At 39.9% G+C, this 25,463-nt stretch overlaps 1 protein-coding gene across 1 annotated transcript in view; it reads left to right on the top strand.

Moving 5' to 3' along the window:
- Positions 1 to 25,463, top strand: part of VOPP1 (VOPP1 WW domain binding protein) — a 180,476-nt gene that overhangs the window by 71,233 nt on the left and 83,780 nt on the right. Inside the window, exon 2 of the mRNA XM_005904393.2 lies at positions 11,550 to 11,608. Coding sequence (XP_005904455.2) covers positions 11,550 to 11,608 — 59 coding nt within the window. The remainder of the gene's footprint in view (positions 1 to 11,549; positions 11,609 to 25,463) is intronic.

Raw genomic sequence — 25,463 nt, 5'->3', positions numbered from 1 at the left:
TCATTTACATTTAAAGTAATTATTGATATATATGTTCCTATTGGCATTTTATTAATTGTTTTGGATTTGTTTTTGTAGGTCTCTTCCTTCTCTTGTATTTCCTCCATATAGAAGTCCCTCTAACATTTGCTATAAAGCTGGTTTGGTGGTGCTCTTTAACTTGTGCTTGTCTGTAAAGCTTTTGTTTTCTCCCTCAATTTTGAATGAGATCCTTGCTGGATAGAGTATTCTTAGATGTAGATTTTTCCCTTGCAGTACTTAAACTGTGTCCTGCCATTCCCTTCTAGCCTGCAGAGTTTCTGCTGGAAGATCAGTGGTTAATTGTGTGGGGTTTCCCTTGTGTGTTACTTGTTGCTTTTTTGTTACTGCTTTTAATATTTTTTCTTTGTTTTTAACCTTTGTTAGTTTGATTTATGTTTCTCAGCATGTTTCTTCTTGAGTTTATCCTGGATTGGTATCTCTGTGCTTCTTGGACTTGATTGGCTATTTCTTTTCCCATGTTATGAAAGTTTTCGACTATAGTCTGTTCAGAAAATTTCTTAGACTCTTTCATTTTCTCTTCTTTTTCTGGGACCCCTATAATTCGAACGTTGATGCTTTTAATATTATCCCAAAGGTCTCTTGAAACTGTCCTTAGTCCTTTCCATTCTTTTTTCTATATTCTGCTCTTTAACAGTTATTTCCACCATTCTGTCTTCCAGCTCACTTACCTGTTCTTCTGCTTCAGTTAGTCACTCTGCTATTGATTCCTTCTAGAGTATGTTTAATTTCAGTAGTTATGTTGTTCATTTATGTGTGTTTGTTCTTTATTTCTTCTATGTCCTTGTTTAGTGTGTTAATTGATTTGTATTTTCTCCATTCTATTTTTGAGGTTTTGTATCATCTTTACTATTGTCACTCTGAATTCTTTTTCAGATAATTTGCCTATTTCCTCTTTGTTTATTTGGCCTTCTGAGTTTTTACCTTTTTCCTTAATTTGCAGAGTATTTCTCTATCTTAATTCATTTTTTCTAACTTACTTTCCCCAGGCTCTAGGGTCACAGTTACTCCTTTTGGTCTCTACCCTTAGTGGCTGGATTTGGTTCAGTGCTTTGTGTAGGCTTCATGTTGGGAGGGACTTGTGCCTGTGTTCTGGTGGGAAGAGTTGTGTTTTTTTTCCCTCTGGTGGGTAGGGCTGTTTATCTGTGGGAAGCCTGTCTGCTGTTTTTGTCTTGTTGTTTGGGTGAGACATCCTGTACTGGGTGCTGCTAACAGTTAGATGGTGTCAGGTCTTGGACACAGGTGGAGGCTTTGTGGGAGTTCTCAGTAGTTAACACTCCCTGGTGTCAGGAGTTCTCTGCAGTCTAGTATCCTGAACTCAGTTTCCCCAGCCCAAAGGCTCTAACCCAACCTCTGGCAGGGAACCAAGATCCTACAAGTCATTTGTTATGGCATTAAAGAAGATTAAAACAAACACACAAAAACAAAAATAAACAAAAAACAAACCCTAAACAAAAGATAAACGGACAATCAGCCAATAATAACAAAACCAAAGGAACACACACAAACACACACAACACCAAAATAGTCCAAAGAAAACAAAGTACAAGACAGTGACCTGGCAGGCAAAGAAAGCTAAAAATGATATCAACCAACTAAAAACAAAACTAACTAAAACACAACCCAGAAAACAAGACCAAAGGAGATTACCAACTAGGGAACAGAGCAAAGAAAGCCAAACAAACTAACAAACATGGTGAAACAGAGAAAAGGAAGAAAACAAAAGAAAAATAGAACTATATAGAAAAATGCATATATACACATGTTGTTCTTTTCCTGCTGTAGTTATTCTTTTACATATATACAAGTATATAGCATGTATAAATATATATCAGTTCATTTGCTCAGTTGTGTTTGCAACCCCACAGACTGCAGCATGCCAGGCTTCCTTGCCATCACCAACTCCCAGAGCTTACTCACACTCGTGTCCATTGAGTTGGTGATGCCATCCAACCATCTCATCCTCTGTCGTCCCCTTCTCCTCCCACCTTCAGTCTTTCCCAGCATCAGGGTCTTTTCCAGTGAGTCAGTTCTTCGCATCAGGTGGCCAAAGTAGTTGAGTTTCAGCTTCAGCCTCAGTCCTTCCAATGAATATTCAGAACTGATTTCCTTTAGGATGGACTGCTTGGATCTCCTTGCAGTCCAAGGGACTCTCAAGAGTCTTCTCCAACACTGCAGTTCAAGAGCATCAATTCTTCAGCATTCAGCTTTCTTTATGGTCCAACTCTCACATCCATACATGACTACTGGAAAAACCATAGCTTTGACTAGACGAATCTTTGTCAGCAAAGTACTGTCTCTGCTTTTTAATATGCTGTCTAGGTTGGTCATAGCTTTTCTCCAAGGAACAAGTGTCTTTTAATTTCATGGCTGCAGTCACCATCTGCAGTGATTTTGGAGCCCAAGAAAATAGTCTGTCACTATTTCCATCATTTGCCATCTATTTGCTATGACGTGATGGGACCAGATGACATGGTCTTAGTTTTTTTGACTGTAGAGTTTTAAGCCAGCTTTTTCACTCTCCTCTTTCATCTTCACAAGAGGCTGTTTAGTTTCTCTTTGCTTTCTGCCACATGATGTCATCTGCATATCTGAGGTTTTTGATATTTCTCCTGGAAATCTTAATTCCAGCTTGCACTTCATCCAGCCTGGCATTTTGCGTGATGCACTTTGCATATAAGCTAATAAATATATAAACAACATATATGGAAACATACATATAAAAATATAACATTTATATATATATAGCATATATATAAACATATATAAAAGAATAACTACAGCAGGAAAAGAACAATATGAGAAACACAATTTAAAAAGGAAAATGAAAATACCCCACAGAAACCCCAAAACCCAACATAGAGTTAGAATTATGTAATGGAAATAAAAAGTGTGATTTTAAAAAAAAGTTTCTCAGCAGGTTAAACAGAGTTAATAATAAAAAAAAGAAATAGCAACTACAAGAACCCAAAAAATAGAAGAGAAAACATTCAGAACAATTCCAAATATAAGCATAATAATAAATATTTTTGTTGGATCTCAGCTGTCAGTATCCTTTTCAGCACTGTGAGTCACAGCCCACTTCTGCATCCATAGGAGGCCCTCCAGTACTGGGCTGGTCTCTGGACCTTCCATGGGGACAGCTTATACTCTAATCTTGCCCTACTCCTATGTGTTTTTGCCTTCACTGTCTACCCCTGCTACAGCTAGGGCATTTTCTTTTGTGAGAACACTCATTGTCCTTTTTATATATTCCATAGATACAGAGTCCCCCTAGATTGTATGGATTTGATCTATAGCTTGTACAGCTGGTGGGGAGGTTTTCAATCGTCTTCCTTCGCCACACTGCCCCTGGGGTTTAACTGTGGTTTTATCTCAACTTCTGCGTGTCGGTCATCTGCAGGAGTTGGAGGACCATGCGTGGAAGTGGCACAGCTGCTTGGATTGTGGGGACCCTGGAAGCACCAGGTACACAGGGGTGCTGGTGGCCACAGGAGCAGGAGATAGCACTATTAGGGTTTTTTCTAGCCTCTGGCAGCTCTGCCCCAGTGAGGATCAAGTGTTGCCTTTGTAAATTTTTTATCAGACTTCAACAGGGCCTCTCCGTACCTTCTGCCTCTGTCTCTGGTGCTAAGCACAAGACCAGCCAGTGTCTCAGAGGCTCTCTCCATGAGACTGTGGATGCCCTAGCTAACTGGGCTGAAGCTAACTGGGTTGAACTGAATGCAGCCTCAAGGCATGTTGATGAAAGTAAAAGAAGCACCAGGTTCCAGCACAGAATGGAGAGAGTCATCAGGCTGATTTTCTTGGGGACCCCCTGCCACCGTCTCACAGCAGATTGTGTACTTATTGGTCCATAACAGACCACCTAAAGTTATTACCACAATAAGTGAAACAAGGGTACTTACTTTCCAGGTGGGATTAGTTGTTAGTGAAGCCCTCATTTGCCAGTTTGCTATTCAGAGATCCCAATGCAGCCTCCACTGAACAGAAGGAGGAGGATAGAATTTAGATAAACTCCTCAGTGCTTTGAATCCCTTAGAGCTTGCTCTTGACCACCATGTGTCCAAAGTCACAGGTCAGTTCTCTCAAAGTTGATCAGTATTGTGGTACTGATCTTTGAACTTGATCAGTATTTTGGTACTGATTCCTTGAATTTGGAACAGAAAAAGGATGTTCAATTTTATCAAACAGTGGCATCATGATTCTTCCTATACAGTGGAGATAGATGTAGAATAATTTCTGTCAATATGAGGATTATCATTTGAGATTACCAAGGATTTGTTCTTTGGGGCCTGTTCTTGGCTCACTATGGTTAACAATATTTAGGAGGGCTTAACTACATTTTTAATATCATAGTCCTTGAATGACAGACCGCTAGGATGCTTTCCTGAGTACAGACAATTACAAGCCTTTCCAGTTTAAATCAAGATTCTCTCACTTGGATTGTGCCTGACAGTAAATGTTTTCTTGCATTCCTGCAGGTTCTACTTTGTCAGTAGTTTATAAATTGAATGTTGCTACTCTCCACTCTCTCTTCAGGAAATAGATAGGTCTACTCTAGTGCTTCCGTGAGCTCAGTGAAGGCCCACTGTTTGCCCAGAACATGGTGGAGCATCCTGGCTGTCGAGGACACCATCAGTGACAGCAAGTAGCTGGCTGATCTCTCCTAACAAATGTATTTTCTGTTTCAGTAGGTGGTCAGTTTTAAGAAGTCATGGTAATATCTTTATAGAATGGGTTGAGCTACTTTTGGAGGTAGACATAAAACCCTGAAGTAGTTCCCCGCCCCCCGCCCCTTGTTTACTTTTCAAACTCTTTTTGGAAAGGGGCTTATTCTTTTAAGGAGATTTTAGAAAATTGCATACCACAGTTTTCCAAAATGTATTTATGTATTTAGAATCTTTATTTTCAGGACATTTTGCTTTTTCTTAAGTGATAAATGATCACAGTGAAAATAAGCCTTAGAAGTCATTTGTTCCAGAGAATTAAGAAAGCTGGCTTCAGGATGCATATTTCCAAATAGAGTGCTAACTAGCTGTGGGATTCCTGGAGCCATTCCCTGGTCTGGCCAGGCATTTTGAGGTATTCAGTCTCAATTAGTTCATCAAGCTCTCTCATGCATCCCTCAGGGATGAGAGTCCATCCTACTTTAGAAGAGGATGCTGAGAGCCAGGCCAACTGACATCGTGGTTGGTGAGTGGCCGTCAGAATTGGAATACAGTTCTCTAGGTGTTAATCCATCCTTCCTCTATGGGTGGATTCATCCTGGCCCCGGTGCAGTGGAGCCTGGCACAGTGCCTTCTTCCTACTTTTTGCCATGCTGCCATCTGCCTGTCTATGGGGTTGCCTCTGACAGCCCAGCACTGTTGGGGAGCATTCTGGAAAGCACCCTCACTTTACAAATGCCCATTTTGACCACATCTGCAACGCTTGAGCTATCTGGAAACACCCTGAATTTTGGTGTTTATGCTGATTTGGAAACTGGAATCAGTAGGCTAACTGTGGCTCTGCTGGTAGACTTTCACTTGGTAGAACCTGGCTCTCCATCCTGGGAGGGTTCCAGCAGAAATCTCCCTCTGCGCTTCCTCCCTGGAGAGCCTAATCTCCATTTTTACTGCTGGGTCTCTCAGGTGCTTGTGCAAAGTGACTTTAACACTGGTGCTCAGTTAACCAGCTTTTACTGGAGGAGAGACTCAACAGTGGAAAGGATCAGGATTCTCCAGTCCTCATTGAGTTTTACAGTTAATGAAACTGTCTTACAATTAATGAAACATGACTTGTGTTCTTCATATTATTCAGCTGTAAAATGATATAATGATGTGTTAACTTTTGTGAGGTACCATATATATGTGTTGTTGCTCTATTGATAAAAGCTGTTGTGAAAGTCCGGCATCCAAAAGTAGTGAAGAAATTGCCTGGATATTAGCAAATTTCAAGAATTTAAATGTTAGATAGCTAGCTCAATTTAACAGAGATTTTTCTCTTCTGTCTCAGGAAATATAACTGCAACATTTTCTTAGAGAATATTTTATAAAGGAACAAAGTGGGTTACTATTTAAAAAATAGGTCTTATGTGAGTGGCTTTAGTGATAAGTGATGAAAGGTCATCGCCAAAATAGTCAACAAACACCAATGGATTTAGTAGACACCCAGCAAATGCTGAGAAGAGACTAGGGATGGTCTGAGCAAGAGTGGGCAGAAAAGGGCGACCTTGGTATCTTTGGGCAGCAGGAAGGGAGGGCATTTTTGTAAGTCTCTTGTGTTAATCCCACCTCCCTCTGTGTGGTTGCTCTCAACAAAGTGGTAGCTTGTGTAGGAGGAGCTCCATCATGGAACTCAGGGAATTTCTTCAAGCTTTCCCAAGTGGAATTTTTTTTTTTTTTGAAAGTATTTCTTCTTTTTTTTTAATTTTATTTTATTTTTAAACTTTACAATATTGTATTGGTTTTGCTAAATATCGAAATGAATCTGCCACAGGTATACATGTGTTCCCCATCCTGAACCCTTCTCCCTCCTCCCTCCCCATATCATCCCTCTGGGTCGTCCCAGTGCACCAGCCCCAAGCATCCAGTATCGTGCATCGAACCTGGATTGGCGACTCGTTCCATATATGATATTATGGAAAGTGGATTTTTAAAAAATCCTTTTTGACTTTACTTTTTTCTTTTCTTTTTGTTTCAAATATGCTTTATTTTTAAAAGAAACTGGAAACAACCTAGTGTGTTACTCACTAAGCTGTGTCCAACTCTTTGCGACCCCATGGACTGTAGCCCACCAGGCTCCTCTGTCCATGGAGTTCTCCAGGCAACAATACTGGAGTGAGTTGCTATTTCCTTCTCCGGGGATCTTCCCAACACATGGATTGAACCTGGGTCACCCACATTGCGGGCAGATTCCTTACCATCTGAGCCACCAGGGAAGCCATGGAAACAACCTAAATGTTTGTTAATAATTGATGGATAAGCAACTGTATAACATCCATACACAGGGAAACATTACTCAATGCAAAAAGGAATAATATATTGATATTCCCAACAACAGTAAATAATCTCAAAACAATTATGCTTACTGATAGATGGTAAAAAAAAAAAAAAAAACACCTCATACTGTATTACATTCATATAAAATTCTAGAAAATTCAAACTAATGTATTATGAAATGAAATAAATCAATAGTTGCATCTGGATAGGAAGGACAAGAAGAGATCATTAAGGGGTGTAAGAAAATTTTTGTGGGTAATGATATGTTCATTACCTTAATTTTGTGATATTATAGGTGCACATCAGATCAGATCAGATCAGTCGCTCAGTCGTGTCTGACTCTTTGCGACCCCATGAATTGCAGCACGCCAGGCCTCCCTGTCCATCACCAACTCCCGGAGTTCACTCAGACTCACGTCCATTGAGTCAGTGATGCCATCCAGCCATCTCATCCTCTGTCGTCCCCTTCTCCTCTTGCCCCCAACCCCTCCCAGCATCAGAGTCTTTTCCAATGAGTCAGCTCTTCGCATGAGATGGTCAAAGTACTGGAGTTTCAGCTTTAGCATCATTCCTTCCAAAGAAATCCCAGGGCTGATCTCCTTCACAATGGACTGGTTGGATCTCCTTGCAGTCCAAGAGACTCTCAAGAGCCTTCTCCAACACCACAGTTCAAAAGCATCAATTCTTTGGCACTCAGCCTTCTTCACAGTCCAACTCTCACATCCATACATGACCACAGGAAAAACCATAGCCTTGACTAGATGAACCTTTGTTGGCAAAGTAATGTCTCTGCTTTTGAACATATATTAAAATGCATCATATTGTACAATTTAAGCGTTGTGTTGTTTAGTCACTAAGTTGTGCCTGACAGTTTTGCGACCCCACTGACTATAGCCTGCTAGCCTCCTCTGTCCATGAGATTCTCCAGGCAAGAATACTGGAGTGGGTTGCCATTTCCTTCTCCAGACTTTGTTTTTTGAATATGAAAAACATTTACATGATTCGAAATCAACCTATATAAAACAGTATACGTGGGGACTTTCTTGATGGTCCAATGGTTAAGACTCCGTACTTCTACTACAGGGGGCACAAGTTTGATCCCTGGTCAGGGAACTAAGATCCTGCATGCCACGCAGTGTGGCCAAAAAAAAAAAGTATACTCACAGAATCCTCATTCCCACCCCAGCCTCTGCCACTCCTCTGCCACCTCCCCTACAGGACAAGTATTCTCATTACTTTTCACTATACCTTTCCTGTGGTTCTTTTTGTAAAAAAATTAACCAAATGTACAAGTTTCCTTTTCCATTAAAATTAGTGTGCTACATGTGCCCTTCTTAATATTGCTTTTTCACAGCACTGCATTGTAGAAATCATTTCATTCATGTTCTGAGAAACTTCATCCTTGTTGGCTGCTTAGTCCTCCATTGTATGGACATGCTGTTCTCTATCTGATCAGCCTGATATGAGTATGTATTTACATTGTTTCCAGAATTTCTTTATTAGAAATAATGCCACAGTACATAACCTTGTGCATGTGGTGTTCCATCTTTGTGGAGAGGGAATCCGTGAAAGAGAAATGGAACCATAGTTTTGCAGAGATTGCTCTTCCTTCCCAACAGCCACATGTGGGAGTGTCTGAGAGTTGTGCTGTCTCACAATTCAAGTTGTTATTTAACCTGCGGTAGCTCTGAAGCTCATGCTCCCATGGGTTCTGCTAGACATGGGTGTGCATCTTCCTACCACCCACGCTGCTGCTAAGTTCAGAGGAGGCCCAAACTAGGAACCTGCCTTCCCAAGCTTCTCACCTGCTGATGGTGGAACTGGGAGCAGATCTAATATCAGTCTGTCCTCCAGTCATACAACAACATGGGGACATGGGAGGTGGGCAAAGGAAGTTCTTCAGGGTAATGTTGATTAATCTAGGAGAAACCACGCTGTAAAGAAATGTGGTTTTGAGCAAGACACCTGTGAGGGGTCCCAGTGTTTAATCTGTAAAATGGCATTCCTCATATTGACATACCAAGAAAAAAATCCTAAAAGGCAACAATGATACTATTTTTGTTGTTACCTTAAGAGTTAGGAGATGTGGTGCTTGGGTCCAAAAATGTGGCTGCTTTGAATATGAGGTCTTCAGGTAAAGGGCTGTCCCACAGCAGACACCGAGGACAGCATCTCATGCCCTGACTGCTGAGGCACTGCTGGCCCTTGCTCCTGGGTCCGTGGGTCTGAGTCTCCAGTGAGATGCCCATGTGGGTGACCAGAGCAGCAATAAGCGGGGGCTTGGACTTGGCTCTGGTGTCCCGAGTTTTAGGACTGGCATTAGGGACACCATTTCTTGACTGTGTGTGGATCTTGAGTGTCAAATTCCAAGAAAGTGTGTCTGTCTCTAGTGGTGATGGAGAATGAAGAAGAGACATTGGAAATGCCACCTGGAAATGAGACCTGGTTTCTCAGTTTATCATAGAAGTCTCTAGTGAAATGAATTGAAACTTAGGGTACAGACCTGGAATTGCTCTTCCTTGACAAAATAAATTGATTTCTTTAGCTGTCTGAACTTCGTTTCTTGAATTGGACAAGAGCTAACCTAGTCTAAATTAAATTCATTTTCCATTAATAAAGCTGGGTCATTTCAGGCTGCCCCAATGTGCTTCTGAGTGTCTTAAAGCATATATATATATTTAAAATCCAGTGTTTCACGCTCTCTTCATAACTCATTGAATTTAGCCAGCCTAACACATAACATTCATACTCACCTCTCCCTTGGCGTTCTGCTGTAGATTTGGGGTGTGTTTCTGACCTTCTACAGCTATCAGGCAGACTGAGGTAGAAGGGCATCAGCATACACCCTGGGAAACGGGGGTGAACAACACAGTTGGTCCCTGCCTTACCCAAAGAAAGCTTTGTTTTCACTGTGCCTTTTCCTGCTGGTACTTTTGCATTGTAATATTTTGAAGGTGTTATTTACATATGGGAGCCCATGAACTGGGTCATGAAGGTAGGAAGTTGTGTATTTTTTTAAAATAATGGCATGAGTGGAGTAATTTTAGAAAAGCCTTGCTCAACTCGGTCAGAGCATTTCTGCTTGGGGCTCTTACTTGCAGTTGGTGCCACTGGCTTCCTGTCACTTGTCAGGTGTTTGAGATACTGAACCCCCTAGGGTGGTATCATATCTGCTCAGCCCTGCCATCTGGAAGATTCAGCCTCAACTTCCTTGGAAAGCACAGAGAAGTCCCTCCTTGTCCCCCTCTTCCATCTTTCTCATCCCTGGGAATGAACGAGGGCAGGACCCCCACTGATTGTATCAGATCACTTCTGTCTCACAGAGTCTGGAAGGCATAGGTGCCCACTGGGCAATATGCCTTTTGGAATACTGTAGACCCTTGGAAGGAAAGTTATGACCAACCTAGATGGCATATAAAAAGCAGAGATATTACTTTGCCAACAAAGGTCCGTCTAGTCAAGGCTATGTTTTTTCCAGTGGTCATGTGTGGATGTGAGAGTTGGACTGTGAAGAAGGCTGAGCACCGAAGAATTGATGCTTTTAAACTGTAGTGCTGGAGAAGACTCTTGTGAGTCCCTTGGACTGCAAGGAGATCCAACCATTCCATCCTAAAGGAGACCAGTCCTTGGTGTTCATTGGAAGGACATGCTGAGGCTGAAACTCCAATACTTTAGCCGCCTCATGTGAAGAGTTGACTCATTGGAAAAGACTCTGATGCTGGGAGGGATTAGGGGCAGGAGGAGAAGGGGACAACAGAGGATGAGATGGCTGGATGGCATCACTGACTCGATGGACGTGAGTCTGAGTGAACTCCGGGAGTTGGTGATGGACAGGGAGGCCTGGTGTGCTGCGATTCATGGGGTTGCAAAGAGTCGGACACGACTGAGTGACTGAAGTGAACTGAACTGAGACCCTTGAACAATATGGGTTTGAACTGCATGGCTCTTCTTATACGTGATTTTTTTTTTTTTTCAATAGTAAATACAACAACAGTACATGATCTGTGGAGCCATGGTAATGGAGGGCTGACCTATAAGTTCTACGTGAATTTTCAACTGTGTGGAGGGTGGGTGCTCCGAACCACCATGTTGTTCGAGAGTCATTATATCCTGAAATATAAAGATCTAGAAATGTTAAAATTCTGGGAGATGTGTTTCAAAAACAAAAATTAGGGAGAATCTGTGTAATTATTTCTAGCATCTTTAGATATTTGAAGTATCATACCATGTGAATTTTTAAAAATGGATTGTTTTAAATTTGCATTTTAATGAAGTATTCATCCCCTTGTACTTAGAAAAGCTACAAAAATGATAGGGAAAGAGATGTTTTCTTCTCTTTCAAAAATTTTGAAGAAATAAAAAGTCACGTAGCACGTAAATCTCCCTCTGGTTCATTGTCCCGCCAATGTGTGCTTCTCACACTTTAAGCTGCTTTCACTCATCCTTCCTTGTTTTTTTGCGTGAGATCTTCTCAACAGTATGCAAATGAGTTTTCACTGACAAACCTTTTCTTCCTTTTATTTCCAGTGCACAGAGGCCAAAAAACATTGCTGGTATTTTGAAGGACTCTATCCCACTTATTATATGTAAGTATTTGCACTTATCTGTGATCACATCTTTCTCTGAGAATTATTTCTTTCATAGATCACAGGAGTGGTTATGAGATGGGGCAAACCCAGCCTTGGGAGGCCTCTAGCCCTGGTTTCACTTGCCTGTGCCCCTGAATGAGCAGGCAGCCTCCCTAAGGATTCAGACCAGCTGCTCTAAGGACAGTGTAGAATCCTGAGTGCTCTGTTCTGTGAGGCATGTTAGCCTGTATGTGATTGGTGAGGGCAGAATGTCTAAACAAGGCCAACATTATATTGATTTATACAAATCTTCCTAGTCAAAGGGAGCAGAGGTGGTAGGAAAGTATTTTGTATTTGAATAGGGCAGGAAAAAGTACTTAGCTCTGCTGTGAGTGTGAGAGAAAGAGAAGGAGAGGTGAGAGTGATCACAAAGGTCACCTGGCCCTGGCACCTCTCTAGGCAGGTGCAGTCAGCCTTGCATGTCTGCAGGGTACGCCTCTTCCTGTGCCCTCAGCCCCTGCCAGTATTGCTTTTATTAAAGCATTGCTGTATTTGTTTTGCTGTATTTTAAATATCTGCTATGGAAGCCACTAGCTCCACTGACACACCTAGATTAACTGTCTAGATTATCAATTAATATTTTTTATTATGTTTTGAAGTTCCGTAAGTTTCAAGTGGAATGCGTCAAAGCAATTTTTCCCCAAAAACCCTTGTATTGAATTTTGTTAAACATGAAAAATTTTAGTAATGCATATAATTGTTATAGCAGAAACTATTTTCTTTTTGTATATGGGGAGATTGGGCAGGGAATACTATACATAATAGCCAAGAGGGTTATTTCTTAACTGGCCAAGATGTATATTTTTCTTACCTGTCTTTCTTCAGTTTTTAATCTTGAAGAGATCAGTGTGTGTGGAGAAAGTTGCTGGGCTGTGAATGGGAATGGAATACAGGTAAAGGGCCAGTTTTTCTGCCTTGGTTTCATATCGAAAAGCAGGAGTCCTTAGTGCCCCACAGGGTGTAGTCCTGGCAGAAATACTCTGCAGCCGCAGAAAGACAAAATGTACTTGAAAGATAAAGCAGCAGCAAAGGGGTTTTGGTTCTAATTACAGAGTTGTCATCTTGAAGAAAAATGGTTGTGGGATAACAGGGAGATGAAAGATTTGGTTCTTAGTACAGTGAATTTTCCTTGCAAAGCTTTAGTGCTTTTTAAAAAAATTGCTTTACAATATTGTGTTGGTTTCCACCATACATCAACATAAATCAGGCATAGGTGTACGTATGTCCCCTCCCGCTTGAACCTCCTTCCAACTCCCCATCACATCCCACCGCTCTAAGTTGTCGCAGAGCCTCGGTTCAAGTTCCCTGAATCATATAGCAAATCGCCACGGGCTATTTATTTCACATATGGTAGTGTATGTGTTTCCATACTGCTGTCTCCATTTGTCGCACTCTCTGCTCCGCCCTCTCCCGTATCTACAAGTCTTTTCTCTATGTCCGTGTCTCCATTGCTGCCCTGCAAATAGGTTCATCAGTGGCATCTTTCTAGATTCCATATATATGCATTAATCCTCGATACTTGTTTTTCTCTTTCGGACTTACTTCACTCTATGTAATAGTCTCTAAGTTCATCCACTTCATTAGAATTGAGTCAAATGTGGTCTTTTATGGCTGAGTAATATTCCGTTGTATACATGTATCATAGCTTCTTTATCCATTCATCTGTCAGTGAACATCTAGGTAGTAGCTTCCATGTCCTACCTATTGTAAATAGTGCTGCAATGAATATTGGGGTATATATGACTTTTCCAGTTTTGGTTTCCTCATGGTATATGCCCAGTAGTGGGATTGTTAGGTCATATGGTAGTTTTATTCCTAGTTTTTAAAGGAATCTCCATACTGTCTTCCATAGTGGCTGTATCAATATATATTCCCACGGACAGTGCAAAAAGGTTTCCTTTTCTCCACACCCTCTCCAGCATTTTTTTTTTTTTTGTAGATTTTTAAACATTTATTTATTTTTTTAGTTGAAGGATAATTGCTTTATAGAATTTTGTTGTTTTCTGTGAAACATTAGCATGAATCAGCCATAGGTATACATATATCCCCTCCCTCTTGAACCTCCCTCCCATATCCCTCCCCATCCCACCCCTCTAGGTTGATACAGAGCCCTTGTTTGAGTTCTCTGAGTCATATAGAAAATTCCCATTGGCTATCTGTTTTACATATGATAATATAGGTTTCCATGTTTTTCTCTCCACACTTCTCACTCTCTCCTCCCGCCTCTGTGTCTGTAAGTCTGTTCTCCGTGTCCGTGTCTCCAGTGCTGCCCTGCAAAGAGGTTCATCAGTACCATCTCTCTAGATTCCGTGTATATGCGTTAGTACACGATGTTTTTATCTTTCAGACTTACTTCATTCTGTATAATATACTCTAGGTTCATCCACCTCATTAGAACTGACTCAGATGCATTCCTTTTTATGGCTGAGTAATATTCCACTGTGTATATGTGCCACAACTTCTTTATCTGTTCATCTGTTGATGGACATTAAGGTTGCTTGCCTGCATGTTCTAGCTATTGTAAATAGTGCTGCAGTGAACACTGGGGTACATGTGTCTTTTTCAATTTTGGTTCCCTCATGGTATATGCCTGGTAGTGGGATTGCTAGGTCATGGGTGGTTATATTCCTGTCTTTTTAAGGAATCTCCATACCGTCTTCCATAGTGGCTGGATCAATTTACATTCCCACCAACAGTGCAAGAGGGTTCCCTTTTCTCCACACCCTATCCAACATTTTTTGTTTGTAGACTTTTTGATGATGGCCATTCTGACCAGTGTGAGGTGATATCTTATTATAGTTTTGATTTTCACTTCTCTAATAATGAGTGATATTGAACATCTTTTAATGTGTTTATTAGCCATCTGTATGTCTTCTTTGGAGAAATGTCCATTTGGGACTTCCACCCACTCTTTGATTAGCTGTTTTTCTGATGAGTTGCACGAGCTACTTGTATATTTTGGAAATTAATCCTTTATCAGTTGTTTCATTTGCTACTATTTTCTCCTATTCTGAGGTTTGTCTTTTCACTTTGTTTATAGTTTCCTTTGCTGTGCAAAATCTTTTAAGTTTAATTAGTTCCCATTTGTTTATTTTTTTTTTAATTTTATTTTATTTTTAAACTTTACATAATTGTATTAGTTTTGCCAAATATCAAAATGAATCTGCCACAGGTATACATGTGTTCCCCATCCTGAACCCTCCTCCCTCCTCCCTCCCCTTACCCTCCCTCTGGGTCGTCCCAGTGCACTAGCCCCAAGCATCCAGTATCGTGCATCGAACCTGGACTGGCATCTCGTTTCATACATGATATTTTACATGTTTCAATGCCATTCTCCCAAATCTTCCCACCTTCTCCCTCTCCCATAGAGTCCATAAGACTGTTCTATACATCAGTGTCTCTTTTGCTGTCTCGTACACAGGGTTATTATTACCATCTTTCTAAATTCCATATATATGCGTTATTATACTGTATTGGTGTTTTTCCTTCTGGCTTACTTCACTCTGTATAATAGGCTCCAGTTTCATCCACCTCATTTGTTTATTTTTATTTCCATTGTTCTAGGAGATGGGTTACAGAGGACCTTGCTGTGATTTATGTCATAGCGTGTTCTGCCTATGATTTCATCTAAGAGTTTTATAGCTTCTGGTCTTTATTTAGGTAATGCATTTTGAGTTTATCTTTGTGTATGGTGTTAGAAAGTGTTCTAATTTCATTCTTTTACCTGTTGCTGTCCAGTTTTCCCAGCACCACTTATTGAAGAGACTGTCTTTTCTCTATTGTATATTTTGCTTCCTTTGTCAAAGATAAGATGCCCATAGGTGTGTGGGTTATCTCTAGGCTTTGCATGTTGTTCCATTGGTCTATATTTCTTTTTTTATACCAGTACCATACCGTCTTGATGATTTTAGATTTGTAGTATAGTCTGAAATCAGGAAGGTTGATTACTCCAGCTCCATTCTTTTCTCTCAGGATTGCTTTGTGTTTTGTGTTTCCATACAAATTGTGAAATTTTTTTATCTAATTCTATGAAAAATGCCATTGGTAAATTAGGGATTGTATTGAACCTGTAGATTGCATTTGTTAGTAGAGTTATTTTCACAGTATTGATTCTTCCAAAACAGGAGCATGGAATATCCTTTTATCTGTCTATGTCATCTCTGATATCTTTCATCAGTGCCTTACAGTTTTCTGTATATAGCTCTTTTATCTCCTTGAGTAGGTTTATTTGTACCTATTTTGTTCTTATTATTGCAATGGTGAATGGGATTGTTTCCTTAATTTCTCTTTTTGATTTTTCATTGTTAGTGTATAGGAATGCAAGTGATTCCTGTGTATTGATTTTGTATCCTGCTGCTTTACCAAATTCACTGATTAGCGCTAGTAATTTTTTGGTGGCATGTTTAGGGTTTTTAATGTATAGTGTGAGAGTTGGACTGTGAAGAAGGCTGAGCGCCGAAGAATTGATGCTTTTGAACTGTGGTGTTGGAGAAGACTCTTGAGAGTTCCTTGGACTGCAAGGAGATCCAACCAGTCCATTCTGAAGGAGATCAGCCCTGGGATTTCTTTGGAAGGAATGATGCTAAAGCTGAAACTCCAGTACTTTGGCCACCTCATGTGAAGAGTTAACTCATTGGAAAAGACTCTGATGCTGGGAGGGATTGGGGGCAGGAGGAGAAGGGGATGACAGAGGATAAGATGGCTGGATGGCATCACTGACTCAATGGACAGGAGTCTGAGTGAACTTCGGGAGTTGGTGATGGACAGGGAGGCCTGGCGTGCTGCGATTCATGGGGTCGCAAAAAGTCGGACACGACTGAGCAACTGAACTGAACTGAACTGAATGTTGTCTGCAAACTGTGAGAGTTTACCTCTTTTCCAGACTGGATTCTTTTAATTTCTTTTTCTTCTATGATTGCCATGGCTGGGACTTCCAAAACTATGTTGAACAATATTGAGATTGAGCACTGTTGTCTTAGTTCTGATCTTAGTGGAAATACTTTCAGTTTTTCACCTTTGAAAACGTTTGCTGTAGGTTTATTGTATATGGCTTTTATTACTTTGAGGTAGTTTCCTTCTATGCCCATTTTCTGAGGAGTTTTTGTCATACATGGGTACTGAATTTTGTCAAAAGCTTTTTCTGCATCTATTGAGATTATTCTATGATTTTTATCTTTTAATTTCTTAATATGGTAATTTTAATATGGTATATCCCATTGATTGATTTGTGTATATTGAAGAATCCTTGCATCCCTTAGATAAACCCAACTTGATCATGGTTATACAATCTTTTTAATGTGTTGTTGAATTCTGTTTCCTGGAATTTTGTTGAGGATTTTTGAATCTATGTTCATCAGTGATATTTGCCTGTAATTTTTTTGTGTTCTCTTTATCTGGTTTTGGTATCATGGTGATGGTGGTCTCACAGAATGAGTTTGGAAATGTTCCTTCCTCTGCAATTTTTTATTTTTTAATTATTTTATTTTTTAAAACCTTTATTTATTTTACTTTATTTTATTTTTTAAAAATTTATTTATTTTAATTGGAGGCTAATTACTTTATAATATTGTAGTGGGTTTTGCTATACATTGCTATGAATGAGCCATGGGTGTACATGTGTTCTCCATCCTGAACCCACCTCTGACCTCCCTCTGTATCCCATCCCTCATGGTCATCCCAGTGCACCAGCCCTGAGCACCCTTTCTCATGCATCAAACCCTGACTGGTGATCTATTTCACTTATGATAATATACATGTTTCAATGCTATTTTCTCAAATCATCCCACCCTCGCCTTCTCCCACAGAGTCCAAAAGTCTGTTCTTTGCATCTGTGTCTCTTTTGCTGTCTTGCATATAGGGTCATTGATACCATCTTTCTAAATTCCATATATATGTGTTAATATACTGTATTGGTGTTTTTCTTTCTGACTTACTTCACTCTGTATAATAGGCTCCAGTTTCATCCACCTCGTTAGAACTGATTCAAATACATTCTTTTTAATAGCTGACTATTATTCCACTGTGTATATGTACCACAGCTTTCTTATCCATTTGTCTGTCTTTCCCTGCAATTTTTTAAAAGAGTTTCAGAAGGATAGACAATAGCTCTTCTCTAAAATTTTGTAAAATTCACCTGTGAGGCCATCTGGCCCTGGACTTTGGTTTTGGGGGAGATTTTTTAATCACTGTTTTTCTATTTCAGTGCTTATGATTGGCTTGTTTATCATTTCAGTTTCTTCTTGGTTCAGTCTCCAAAGTTTGGACTTTCCTAAGAATCTGTTCATTTCTTCCAGGTTGTCCATTTTACTGGCATATAATTGCTCATAATAGTCTCTTATGATCCTTTTCATTTCTCATTGTCTGTTGTAGGCTCTCCTTTTTCATTTCCAATTTCATTGATTTCAGTCTTCTCCCTTTTTTTCTTGATGAGTCTGGCTAATGGTTTGTCAATTGTGTTTCTTTTCTCAAAGAACTAGCTTTTAATTTTATTAAGCTTTACTATTGTTTCCTTCATTTCTTTTTCAGTTATTTCTGCTATGATCTTTATGATTACTGTCCTTCTATTAATTTTGAGGTTTATTTCTTTATCTTTTTCTAGTTGTTTTAGGTATAAATGTAAGTTGTCTATTTGATGCCCTTGTTGTTTCTTGAGGTAATATTATATTTCTATAAACTTCCTTTTCAGAACTGCTTTTGCTGGATCTCATAGGTTTGAGTTGTCATGTTTTCATTGTCATTTGTTTCTAGGGATTTTTTCATTTCCCTTTATATTTCTTCAGCAACCTGTTGCTTATTTAGAAATGTGTTATTTAATATTCATGTGTTTGTGCTTTTTACAGTTGTTTTCCTTTAATTGGTATCTAGTTCCATATTGTTGTGGTCAGAAAAGATGCTTGATACAATTTAAATTTTCTGAAATTTACTGAGGTTTGATTTGTGACCCAAGATGTGGTCTATCCTGGAGAATGATCATGTGCCCTTGAGAAGAAAGTATATTCTTCTGCATTTGCCTGAAATTTCCTGATATCAATTATGCTCATCTCATCTAATGTGTCATTTAAGGCTTGTGTTTCCGTAATGCCTTCCTGTTTTGATGCTCTGTCCGTTGGTGTAAGTTCAGTGTTAAAGTGCCCTGTTACTACTGTGTAATTGCCAATTTCCCATGTTATGTCTGTTAGTGTTTACTTTAGGTATTGAGGTACTCCTTTATTTGATGCATAAATATTTACAATTGTTATGTTTTCTTCTTGGATAGATGCCTTGTCATTATGTAGTGTTCTTCCTTGGGGATGGTATTGATCTCTGTCTCCTTTACAATGTCACGAACCTCCATCCATAGTTCATCAGGAACTCTATCAGATCTAGTCTCTTAAGTCTATTTCTCACTTCAACGAATAATTGTAAAGGATTTGATTTAGGTCATACCTGAATGGTCTGCTGGTTTTCTGTCCTTTCTTCAATTTTAGTCTGAATTTGGCAATAAGGAGTTGTTAATCTGAGCCACAGTCAGCTCCTGGTCTTATTTTTGCTGACTGTATAAAGCTTCTCCATCTTTGGCTACAAGGAAAATAATCAATCTGATTTTGGTGTTGACCATCTGGTGATGTCCACGTGTAGAGTTTTCTCTTGTGTTGTTGGAAGAGGTTGTTTGCAAGAGAAAAAATGCAAAAGAGAAAAATGGCTGTCTGAGGAAACCTTACAAATAACTGTGAAAAGAGAAGAAGCAAAAAGCAAAGCAGAAAAGGAAAGATATACCCATTTGAATGCAAAGTTCCAAAGAATAGCAAGGAGAGATAAGAAAGCCTTCATCTGTGATCAGTGCAAGGAAGTAGAGGAAAACAATAGAATGGGAAAGACTAGAGATCTCTTCAAGAAAATTACAGACACCAAGGGAATATTTCATGCAAAGATGGGCTCAATAAAGAACAGAAATGGTATGGACCTAACAGAAGTAGAAGGTATTAAGCAGAGGTGAGAAGAATACACAGAACTGTACAGAAAAACATTTTCAGACCCAGATAATCACGATGGTGTGATCACTCACCTAGAGCCAGACATCCCAGAATGTGAAGTCAAGTGGGCCTTAGGAAGCATCACTACGAGCAAAGCTAGTGGAGGTGATGGAATTCCAGTTGAGCTATTTCAAATCCTAAAAGATGATGCTGTGAAAGTGCTGCATTCAATATGCCAGCAGATATGGAAAACTCAGCAGTGGCCACAGGACTGGAAAAGCTCAGTTTTCATTCCAATCCCAAAGAAAGGCAATGCCAAAGAATGCTCAAACTACTGCACAATTGCACTCATCTCACATGCTATGAAAGTAATGCTCAAAATTCTCCAAGCCAGGCTTCAACAATACATGAACCATGAATTTCCAGATATTCCAGGTGGTTTTACAAAAGGTGGAGGAACCAGAGATCAAATTGCCAACATCCGTTGGACCATCCAAAAAGAAAGCGAATTCTAGAAAAACATCTATTTCTGCTTTATTGACTATGCCAAAGCCTTTGACTGTGTGGATCACAACAAACTGTGGAAAATTCTGAAAAAGATGAGAATACCAGACCATCTGATCTGCCTCTTGAGAAATCTGTATGCAGGTCAGGAAGCAACAGTTAGAACTGGACATAGAACAACAGACTGGTTCCAAATAGGAAAAGGAGTACGTTAAGGCTATATATTGTCACCGTGCTTATTGAACTTGTATGCAGAGTACATCATGAGAAATGCTGGGCTGGATGAACCACAAGCTAGAATCAAGATTGGTGGGAGTCATATCAATAACCTCAGATATGCAGATAACACTACCCTAATGGCAGGAAGTGAAGAACTAAAGAGTCTCTTGATGAAAGTGAAAGAGGTGAGTGAAAAAGTTGGATTAAAGCTCAACATTCAGAAAACTAAGATCATGGCATCTGGTCCCTTCTTCATGGCAAATAGATGGGGAAACAGTGGAAACAGTGTCAGACTTTATTTTTTGGGCCCCAAAATCACTGCAGATGGTGACTGCAGCCATGAAATTAAAAGACACTTATTCCTTAGAAGGAAAGTTATGACTAACCTAGACAGCATATTAAAAAGCAGAGATGTTACTTTGCCAACAAAGGTCCATCTAGTCAAGGCTGTGGTTTTTCCAGTAGTCATGTATGTATGTGAGAGTTGGGCTATAAAGAAAGCTGAGTGCTGAAGAGTTGATGCTTTTGAACTGTGGAGTTGGAGAAGACTCTGAGAGTTCCTTGGACTGCAAGGATATCTAACCAGTTCATCCCAAAGGAGATCAGTCCTGAGTATTCATTGGAAGGACTGATGTTGAAGCTGAAACTCCAATACTTTGGCCACCTGATGTGAAGAACTGACTCATTAGAAAAGACCCTGATGCTGGGAAAGATTGAAGGCAGAAGGAGAAGGGGATGACAGAGGATGAGATGGTTGGATGGCATCACCATCTCAATGGACATGAATTTGAGTAAACTCCGGGATTTGGTGATGGACAGGGAGGCCTGGCATGCTGCAGTCCATGGGGCCGCAGAGAGTCGGACATGACTGAGCGACTGAACAGAACTGGACTGAATTTCCTTCCTTATCTCTTGTAATAGTCTATATGTTAATTTCTGTTTTCTCTTATATGAAAATTGTTACTTTGGCTTTCTTTTGACTTACTTTTGCATGGAATATCTTTTTCCATACTCTCAGTTTCAGTCTGTATGTGTCTCTAGGTCTGAAGCGGGTCTTTTGTAGATAGCCCATATATGTGGGTCTTATTTTTTTATCCATTCAGCCATTCCATGTCTTTTGGTTGAAATGTTTAAACCATTTGCATTTAAAATAATTATTGATATATTTGTTCCTATTGGCATTTTTCTAATTGTTCTGAAGGTCTTTTCTTTCTCTTGTATTTCCTTCCTATAGAAGTCCCTTTAATATTTATTATAAAGCTGGTTTGGTGGTGCTGAATTCTCTTATCTTTTGCTTGTTTGTGAAGCTTTTGTTTTCTCCCTCAATTTTGAATGAGATCCTTGCCAGGTAAAGTTATCTTGGTTGTATATTTTTTTTCCCTGTCAGTACTTTAAATATATCCAGCCATTCCCTTCTAGCCTGCAGAGTTTCTGCTGAAAGATCAGCTGTTAATCGTGTGGGGGTTCCCTTGTATGCTACTTGCTGCTTTTAATATGCTTTGTTTTGTTTAATCTTTGTTAGTTTGATTAGTATGTGTCTCAGCGTGTTTCTCCTTGGGTTTATCCTGTACAGGTATTTCTGTGCTTCATGGACTTGACTATTTCTTTTTCCATGTTAGGGAAGTTTTTGACTATAGGCTCTTCAAAGATTTTCTAGACCTTTTCCTCTTTTGTGCATGCACACATGCTCATTCGTTTCTGTCATGTCCAACTCTGACCTTATGGACCGTAGCGCACCAGGCTTCTCTGTTCATGATATTCTCCAGACAAGAATACTGGAGTGGGCTTCTATGCCCTCCTCCAGGGGATCCTCCTGACCCAGGAACTGAATGCATGTCTCCTCTATCTTCTGCATTGCAGGCACTTTTTTACCCACTCAGCCACCTTTTTAGGGCCCGAGAAGCCCCTTCTTCTTCTGGGAACCCTATAATTCAAATGTTGGTGTGTTTAATATTGTCTCAGCGGTCTCTGATGCTATCTTCAATTATTTTCATTCTTTTTCCTTTTTTCTACTCTTCAGCAGTTTTTTCCACCACTCTATCTTCCAACTCACTTACCCATACTCCTGCTTTATATATTCTTCTATTGATTCCTTCTAGAATATTGTTGATTTCAGTAACTGTGTTATTTGTCTCTGTTCTTTATTTCTTCTAGGTCCTTGTTAAGTGTGTTAATTGATTCTTGCACTTTCTCCATTCAGTTTTGGATGTTTTGGATCATCTTTGTTATCATTAATTTGAATTCTTTTTCAGATAGTTTGCCTAGTTCCTCTTCATTTATTTGATCTTATGAGTTTTTACCTTGTTCTTTCATTCTACAACATTTCTCTTTTTTTTTTCTAACTTAATGTGTTTGAGGTCTCCTCTTCCTAGGCTTTATGGTCATATTCCTTCTTCCTTTTAGTTTCTGCCATCAATGAGAAAGATTGGTCCAGTGGTTTGTGTATGCTTGGTGTTGGGAGGGACTTGTGCCTGCATTCTGGTGGTAGAAGGTGAGTTTTTTTTCCTTCTGGATGGGCAGTGCTGTGTGAGGTGGTATGTTTTAGGGTATCTGTCTGCTGATGATTGGGTTTGTGTTGTTGTCTTCCCTGTTTTGTGAGGTGTTCTGCACTGGGTGCTGGGTGTTGAGTAATGCTGGGTGTTGGATACAGGTGGAGGCCTTTGTGGGAGTTTTCATTAATTAATATTCCCTGGAGTTAGAAGTTCTCTGGAAATCTTGGGTCCTGGACTCAGCACTCCCACTCCAAAGGCTGAGACCCAAGCTCTTACTGGGGAACCAAGACTCCGCAATCTCTCTGCGTGTCAGTGATTTGGTTTGCTTTGTTTTCTCTTTATTTTCTTAGACATCTATTAAGGCCTTCAGATTACATTTCTTACTGAGTCCAGGCTCACTCTGCTCACCACATGATAGGCCAATGATAAGAGATAAGGTGTTGAAGCAAGGAATCTGATTTTATTCAGAAAGTTGGCTGACCAAGATGATGGCAGACTGATATCTCAAAATAACCATCTTGCTTTAGTTCTTGATTCAGCTTCTTATGCAGATGTGGATCAACCTTGTCTTCCTTTGTATTCTTGATTTTGTTTGTGTGTTCTTTCTTGAAAGTGGATCTTGCTCAAATTAATTTGTAGATCAGCTGATGAACCATTTCCTGATTTTTAGTAGTCAGACGTCCTTGCTCCTTTGTTCTTTTATACGTTTATTTGTTCACTACATATTTTGTAAGTGTTTCGCATTGATGGAAACACACAAAGAAAGACAAGCCCTGTTTTGTCACTCAGATGGTCTAGTTTGGCCCTCTCATCTCTGCTGATAGTGAGAAGGGTCCTAAAAATAGAAAAGTAACATCACTTTCTTTTTAGAATACTAATACTCTGTATAAAAATAAAAAATGTAACATTCATTGAGCACTTAATACAGTCTAGGCATTGTTTTATGCACCTCACATGAATTTATGTCATTCAACCCCATAGCCACTTGAAAACTCTAACCACACACACCTAGTTCTTGAATCTATCTCTGATTTTTCTCTTTCTTTTCTCTCTGTTCCCATGCCTCACCTGAATCCATACCTCTGTCAACGCTCATCTAAACCATTGTTACAAACTACCCCCCAGTTTTATTAAGATATAATTGGCATATAACATTGTATAGATTTAAGGTATATAATACGGTAATTTGATACACATACATTACAAAATGATTACCACCATTGCGTTAGCTAACACCTACATCACATCACAGAATTACCTTTTTTTTTGGTGATGAGAACATTTAAGATCTACTCTTTTAGTAATTTTACAGTATATGATAAAATAGTATTAACTGGAATCACCTAAGACACAGGCCTTAGGTCCCCAAAACATTCATCTTATAACTGGAAGTTTGTACTCCTTGACACACCCTCATTGCATACCCCTGTCTGCCCCCATTGCCTGGTTAAAGCCACTATTTTACCCTCTTTTTCCATAACTTCTGCTTTTTAGATTCCACATATAAATGAGAGCATTGTTGTTGTTGTTTAGTCACCAAATCATGTCTGGCTCTTTGTGACCCCATGGACTGTAGCCTGCCCGACTCCTCTGTCCATGGGATTCTCCAGGCAAGAATACTGAAGTGGGTTGCCATTTCCTTCTCCGGGGGATCTTCCTGACCCAGGTATTGAACCCATATCACCTGCTTGGCAGGGAGGATTCTTTGCAACTGAATCACCTGTGAAGCCTAAGTGAGATCATACATCTATCTGTATTATTTCATTTAGCATAATGCCTTCAAAGTCTGTCTCAGTTCAGTTCAGTCGCTCAGTCGTGTCAGACTCTTTGTGACCCCATGAATCGCAGCACGCCAGGCCTCCCTGTCCATCACCAACTCCCGGAATTCACTTAGACTCACGTCCATCAAGTCAGTGATGCCATCCAGCCATCTCATCCTCTGTCGTCCCCTTCTCCTCCTGCCCCCAATCCCTCCCAGCATCAGAGTCTTTTCCAATGAGTCAACTCTTTGCATGAGGTGGCCAAAGTACTGGAGTTACAGCTTTAGCATCATTCGTCCAAAGAAATCCCAGGGCTGATCTCCTTTAGAATGGACAGGTTGGATCTCCTTGCAGTCCGAGGGACTCTCAAGAGTCTTCTCCAACACCACAGTTCGAAAGCATCAATTCTTTGGTGCTCAGCCTTCTTCAAAGTCTGTCTATGTTGTTACAAATGCAAGTCCTCTTTCTCAGGACTGAATAAAATTCCATTGTGTGTATATGTATATTTCCTTTATTCATTCATCTGTTGACAGACACTCAGATTGTTTCCATTTCTTGGCTGTTGTGAATAAGGCTGAACCATAGGATTTCAGATGTCTCTTCAAAATCTTATTTCCATTTCCTTTGCATATATACTGGAAGAATAATCGGCAGTTCTATTTTTAATTTCCATAGTGGCTGCATCAATTTCAATTCCTACCAGTAGTGTACAGGGTTCACATTTTCCATACCATACAGGGTTCACATTTTCCATACCAATATTCTTCTTGTCTTTTTAATGATAGCCATTCTAACAAGTTGGCGAAGGCAATGGCATCCCACTCCAGTACTTTTGCCTGGAAAATCCCATGGATGGAGGAGCCTGGTAGGCTGCAGTCCATGGGGT

Source organism: Bos mutus, chromosome 22 (genome assembly GCF_027580195.1).
Source record: "Bos mutus isolate GX-2022 chromosome 22, NWIPB_WYAK_1.1, whole genome shotgun sequence".
NCBI lineage: Eukaryota > Metazoa > Chordata > Mammalia > Artiodactyla > Bovidae > Bos > Bos mutus.
Note: the sequence above shows the minus strand (reverse complement) of the source record. Positions and strands in the feature narration are given on the sequence as shown.